Source organism: Bidens hawaiensis, unplaced genomic scaffold (genome assembly GCF_021521415.1).
Source record: "Bidens hawaiensis isolate Kalapana, Puna unplaced genomic scaffold, B.hawaiensis_p1.1 tig00069869_1, whole genome shotgun sequence".
Lineage (NCBI taxonomy): Eukaryota > Viridiplantae > Streptophyta > Magnoliopsida > Asterales > Asteraceae > Bidens > Bidens hawaiensis.
In genome coordinates this window covers 1-7,293 of record NW_027502285.1, presented here as the reverse complement: position 1 = coordinate 7,293, position 7,293 = coordinate 1, and the positions used below count along the sequence as shown (strand labels likewise).

Here is a 7,293-nt window from a genome sequence, read left to right as displayed (position 1 = left end):
TATTACCTGTTATGCTAGGTTTTTCTTGGACCGAAGCTGAGTCAGCTTGTCCCTCCATTGTGCTGTAAGATACCACAAAAACATACATCACAAGGGGAATAAAAGTAGAGGCGGTTTACCGCCCGACCGGTATATAGGGAAGCAGGTCGATTTTAGGTTATGCTTTGTCACCAGAAAGTCAACCAGTATTACATATAATTAGTTGGAATGGAAGCAGTTGAACACGTTAAATGGGTTGACAGCCACCTAAATTGTTTTATCTCAGAAGTTCGATTATCATTCTAATAGTATAGTCTCTTAAAACATTAAATGTTAATTATATGGGCTGTGAGTCAACACAAATGTTGTGACCACCAGAACTGACCCGGTTTGACTCATTACCTAACACATTTTGCAACCCTTAAGTGAACTCATACAGAAACTTCATATGGAATTGTTTTCTAGGCAAAAAATAAATGAATAAACCCTCAGCTATTTCAAGATTCACTAGCTAAAAACCTTAATCGCGCCGAGCTTAAGAGAGCTCGAGCTTTTACGGAGGCTCATTCAGTAGACAAACTCAAGCCCAAACTTCACCTATTGAGCTCGCGCTGGCTCGTGAGCCTAATGGAGTTTTTCATTTATATAATTCTATTTAATATAAAAATTATCTGTTTATTTTATACCTAATATTATATATATATATATATGTAAATAATTATAAAAATATAAAAATAAAAAAACAAAAGAATATATAATAAACACGCCAAGCTCGAGTTTGAAAAATTAGTCACAAGCCTAGCTCGAGCTTTGTAAACGAGCCGAGTTTGAGCTTTGTAGCCGAGCTTTCTAAATGAGCCAAGCTCAAGCTCAAAAACCTACTCACAAGCCTAGCTTGAGCTTTCTAAATGAGCCAAGCTCAAGCTCAAAAATCTATTCCTGAGTTGAGCTCGAGCTTTCTAAACGAGCTGAGTTCGAGCTTGAAAAATCACTCATAAGCTGGTCTCGGGCCTGAGCTCTCTTATACGAGCCGAGCTCGAGCTTGAAAAACTACCCGTGAGCCGAGCTAGAGTCCAAGCTCTCTTAAGTTAAAACAGCTGAGTTAAAGCCTAAGCTTGGGCTCGGCTCGGCTCGTTTACAGTATGAAAAGGATAGCTCGTTTACAGTATGTAAAGGATATAAGACACACCAGCATCTCTGTATCGTTCCTCAACAGAAGCAATAAGCATGTTCCGAACAAGATTAAACTCCTTGGTTTCAACACAAGGCAGCCCACTTGGCCTGTAACCAACACACACAATCTTGGTTAAATTCATTTATATACCAATTTATGCTCTATGACTATATTAATAAACTGAACTTCTATTAGTATCATGCGTAAGACAAATAATATAACCCTGTTTCAAAATAAACCTGTCAAGTTCTTTGAATATCAGCCCATCTGAAGAAGATCCTTGAATTGCAGGCTTTGCAGATTCAACAACCTTCATTCCATCACTATGTGCCAAGAATTTGTTCACTTGTATCGGCACCTACACACGTATGATAATAATAATAAATCTTCTCATATGTGTAACGATATTAAATGAACAAAATAAAGTATTAAAGATGCCATCCGCACACACCTTGCACCTAACAGCGATATTGATGGCGTCTGATGGACGAAGGTCAAAGCTGATACACTCAGTTTCATCATCCACCTGAAATTAAAAAACAATCTCAATCAAAACAAAAATCCAGAAACATCTGTAAATTGAATATTTCAACAGTTAAATTGCTAGTTATTAAAAGTACATGCCTTTGTGAGATATAACCGAGCAAAATACGCCTCATGTATTCTCTTGGTTACCCGGACAACTTTGACCTGAAGTCAATATAAACGAAATGAATGAATTAAGATTCGAAGCCATCAATACTATGTACTCTAAATTGAAATGTTTCACTTTATGGAAATTTATTAATTGTGGTTTGACTTATCATCTCGGGTTAGAATAACATTAATTAAATATTGTATTTTATACTTGGTCAATTTCCGATTTCATATAACTTCAATACTTCTAACATTTGAGGGGGAAATGACCAAAAGCCCCTTACTTTATAGCCCATTTTATCGACCATTTCCCGCACCACTTGATACATAGTTGGCCTAGCCTGAAACACAAGACAAAAATTTCTATTACTTAACGAACATACATGAATAAGTCAATGAAAAAGTAAAGTCAATTAGTTAGCGGTAAGGATTCAGCATACGATTTGAACATTGCGAATTGCAGCCATGAGCAATACACTAGGCATCTCCACTGCAAGCAAACAGAAATCCATATTAGCAACACAAATTAATATATGTATGTAATTCCAAGAAACATATCAAAATACTCCCTCCGTCCCATTATAAGTGTCTTAATTTGACTTTTCAAGTCTTTCTTTTGCAACTTTGACCGTAAATATTTTTGTTCGTGTCATATAATACTTGATGAAAATTATATCAATGTAAAATACATTAAAAACCCAATCCATTCATATATTTTACATCAAGTATTATATAACACAAAACAAAAATATTGTTGGTCAAAGTTAAACAAGAAAGACTTGAAAAATCAAACTAGGACACTTATAATGGGACGAGAGGGAATATGTACTTACAAACAATTATTGGAAGTAATAAGCCTGTATCGTCTTCCATCTTCAACACAATTGCAGGATGAGGGGCATAATCGGGAACTTGTCCACCTTGAGGATTGTTATGTGCACATCTTAGATGCCTACCATCCCTCATCTTAATCATAAACCCTTCTGTACTGCTCTTCACTTCAACTGTGTAGAAAACAAAACTTAAGATTTCCGACAATATATATCTAGGCCTGTTAACAAACCAAACACGAACTGAGCATGTCCGCGTTCGTTCTTTTAACTTGACCATACAAATGATCAGACACAGTCAGTTAAAATGAACAAGGTTTTCTTGTTCATGTTCTATCATTAAGAAAATGAGCTTGTTTTTGTTCGTTTATGTCCGTCTGCTAATAATATTAATGAATGATTCACGAACCTAAACGAATGATCATAACTGAACATAGATGGAATGAATATAACAGACAAAACTGAGTGCCCACCAATTAAAAGTAAACATAAATATGTTGGGCTTAAAAATTTATTAAAACCAAATTAAATTGTAATGACAACTATTTTAATCATAAAACTATACTAAATTGTAAAGGGCCTAGAAAATTTATATGATCATGTAAAACGAACAAATGTAAATGAACGAACGTAAATGAACGAACAGGACAAGTGTTCATGTTCGTTCGCTTAACCAAGTAATCAAAAAGTTTGTTGATGTTTGTTTGTTTATTAAGTAACCGGACACAAACGATCTTCCCGCCGAACTATTCACGAACTTCACTGAACGTTCTGTTGATTTACAGGCCTAGATATATCAAAATAAGTACATCACAGCTTGTTTTGGTTAAAAATCGGGGAAGATATTTGACAAAAACAATAAATAAACAATAGATATTTGAGAAACGTTAACTTGAAAACTAAAACTATCTTACCAGCTTCAACTACAGTGGAATCCACATAATCAGAGTCATTCTCATTGAAGCTTTCTGCCATGCTACCACTGCCATTTGAGGACGAACTAAAGGTGCATGTGATGGTGCTTGACTTAGGTTGACTACGGATATGCACAGGGTGGCGGTTAACACCTCTAAATCCCCATATCCCACTTCTAAGAGTTTTAGCCTTTGTTATAGTTGCATTAACTGCAGGGACACCACGAACACCACCTTGCTTCTGATGTACAGACTGGCAAACAACCGGTCCTTGTAGATAATTCATCGTTCCTATTACCAAAATCCAAACATAGCAATATTAGTTCAGTATTCTAAACCAATAAAAACTAAATAAATCTAGAATTTATAAATTTAAACTATTTTCATCATTTTGTCCTGCAATTGGCATGTCTGATTTTCATTTCTTGATCACGTTTCAATCATAGTACATTAGTACATTATCAATAAGTCACAAAAGAAAAATCATGTCACAATAAATGATTCTCATATGTCATCTAACTTCTCATTAAAACATATTTAAGAAATAGTAGTTGGATGACAATTTAAGTCCTGTTTTCTTTTGCCATTCTAGGAGTTAGGTGTAGTTATATTAAAGATATTCCCCAATTATATATGAAGGATTAAGATTGCACTTAACTTTCTGCTCTCTTAAATTGAAATTGAACCTAATTTACTTTAATTCGTAATCAAATCCTGAAAATAAACAATGACCAAATCATAATTTCTGAATCATATCTACATACAAACAGATCATCCCTAAATGAGTAAATTCATGTTCAAAAAAAAATAAAAAAAAAATACATGCATACCACAATAAACATCATTTAATAAAAATAACCAGACTGTAACTCATAACTCCACCAATTTCATAATCAATCAGCATAAATTTGTTCAAATTAATATCATAAACATCAAAATATCAACCAAATTGAACTCATAATTTAACCAACTTCATAACGAATCAGCATAAGCTGTTCAAATTGATACCATCAACATTAACACATCATAAATACATGCAATTATATATGCATCATATCTCAGTAAACATCATTTCATCAAAATATCAACCAAATTGAATTCATAACTCCACCAGTTAATATCATAAACATCAAAATATCAACCAATTGAACTCACTCATAATTTAACCTATTTCATAATCAATCAGCATAACCTGTTCAAATTGATACCATCAACATCGATACATCATAAATACATGCAACTATATATGCATAATATCTCAATAAACATCATTTAATTAAAATATCAACCAAATTAAACTCATAATTCAATCAGCATAAATCTCTTCAAACTAACATCATTAACCTAAAAAAGGAGGTCACCTGAACAATACGATTATCAATCTAAATATGCAGAAAAGCCTTCCGTCACCGATCGAGAAATCAAACGGATAAAAGTGATCGATCGTACGTCAAGTTGCCATGTATTATATGAAACGATCGGTTGAGATTGAATAATAGTTACCGGCGATGAATATTATTATTATTATTATTATTATTATTATTATGAATGAGAATGAGAATGAGAATGAGAATGAGAATGAGAATGAGATTTTTTTTGTTCTCTATTAACGGCAAGTGTTTGTTTATAGATACTTTTTGGAGTGGGACGTTTAGGTATGTTTGGCATGAACGTTTAGCTACAAGTTTTAACCTTTTAAGAAAAAGCTCATACTCAATTAAAAGCTCTGTTTGGTTCAAGGAGCTTGAAGCTTTTAGGTTAGGAGAAAAAACTTAAAGCTTAAAGCTTCTACTAGTAGCGTTTAGAAAGAGCTACAAGCTTTTAGTATGATAATTTACTTAAATAACCTTCCAAAATAAATACATTTACTATTATTGATTTTAGTTATGCCCATTTTAGTAATTTTATACGTTTTATTAAAAGCTCCAGCTACTCTGCCAAACATCTAAATATATCTAAAGAGCTACAGCTTCCAGCTACCAGCTACAGCTTCCAGCTACCAGCTTCCAGCTACAGCTACCAGCTAGTTTTGCCAAACATACCCTTAAGGTCTATCCTTTTTCTTTTTTGACATAGTAGAGTGTCATTTTAGTTCTTGTGGTTTGGCAAATAATATGAATTTAGTCTAAAAAGTTTATTTTTTGTATATGAACCCTTCACGTTTCTTAGTTCTTGTCAATTACATCCAAATAACTAACCCCGTTAAATTTTATCGTTAAGTCAGGGGTAGACATGTCTTTTCACTATTTCTTTATTACAATAATTGTTTAAGTAAACTGTGGTTTTTGTCCCCCTGGTTTGTCAAAATCTGCAGTTTTAGTCCAGTAATTTCAAATTTGCAATTTTCTTCCTTATGGTTTCATTTCACTTGCAATTAAACCCGAATTTATTAACCTTGTTAAGTCTTGTCGTTAACCCATTTGCGTGCCCCTCATGTGACAATCAATTTTGTCCTTTTTCTCTCCAAATAAACCTTAGCCCTAAATCGCAACTCCCTCACGTGAGGGGCTGGGGTGTATTTGGTGGAAATGGGAAAAAAATAAGGAACAAAATTGCCCCTCACGTGAAGGGCACACTGATGGGTTTAACAACCAAACTTAACGAGATTAGGGAATTCGAGTTTAATTGCAAGTGAAATAAAACCATAGGGAAGAAAATTGCAAACTTAAAACTATTGGACTAAAACCGCAGATTTGGACAAACCACAAGGACGAAAATCGCAGTTCACTGAAATAAGTATTATAATAAAGAAATAGTGAAAAGACATGTCTATCCCTGACTTAACGATAAAATTTAACGGGGTTAGTGATTTGGATGTAATTGGCAAGAACTTGGAAACGTGAAGGGTTCATATGCAAAAAATGAACTTTTTGGACTAAATTCGCATTATTTGCCAAACCACAAGGACTAAAAGGCACTTTACTCTTTTTGATATTATTATTTGTAAAATTAAATAAGATAATAATAATAATACGTTAATAATGTCATAATAAATGGAAGGTTATAGTTTTGAGACCCTTAAACAATGTTAGTGTTAAATATGAGCCCCTCAGTGTTGAACTGTTGATCATAATAGGTTATAAAAATTAATTATTCGTTACATTATATGTTTATCTAAAATAAAGTTATGATGTTAGCTTCATAATAAAGATTGTACTAAATGATAAACGTTTTGAGATTCAGATCATGGTGATGAGGTGGTTGCTATGACGGATTTATGCCTGGAGGAAGAAGGTGATTTGTTTGAAGATCTCCACGTTGTATGGTGAAGCCTTATCGCAAATTGATGTGGAGCAGTGGACAGACGGTGTCTACTACCTTGTTGCGAGGATCTTCACGCATAAGTGAAGGAGGGTGGTGAGTGGCGGTATCCACGCCTCCTAATCTCATTGTTTGTTCTAATGTTTTATAACACACAAAGTTCTTGAGACTAATCAAGAACAATTTTTTTTCATTAAGTAAAACGAATACAAACAAAATTTGCGTACCTTTATTTATGTTCATTTATGTCAAACCGTATGAAAATTCAAAAAATATTTTTTACCAATATGCCCAGGCTAGTGAAGTCAAATTGGATAATCATTCAATTAGAATTCTTTTCTTTTATATATATATATGCGTGCGCGCGCGCGCGTTATTATTAACGACGGAATAACGAAACACAAACACATTTATTTTTAACAAGCAAATACAATTGAATACCCCCGTTTATTTTATTACTTGTATTCAAGCATTTGTTTGGTTAAAGTTAAAAAACGAC

General features: G+C 33.5%; 1 protein-coding gene across 1 annotated transcript; it reads right to left on the bottom strand.

Moving 5' to 3' along the window:
- LOC143605490 (bifunctional nuclease 2-like) lies at positions 1-5,079 on the bottom strand. Its single transcript, XM_077081583.1, has 10 exons — positions 4,895-5,079; positions 3,534-3,824; positions 2,623-2,793; positions 2,230-2,279; positions 2,074-2,130; positions 1,778-1,843; positions 1,605-1,679; positions 1,393-1,511; positions 1,169-1,260; positions 1-62 (listed from the first exon to the last, which is right to left on the bottom strand). The coding sequence occupies exons 2-10, from the start codon at positions 3,817-3,819 to the stop codon at positions 10-12; spliced, it is 969 nt and encodes a 322-aa protein (XP_076937698.1). The 5' UTR covers positions 3,820-3,824; positions 4,895-5,079; the 3' UTR covers positions 1-9.
- Positions 5,080-7,293: the final 2,214 nt, after the last annotated feature.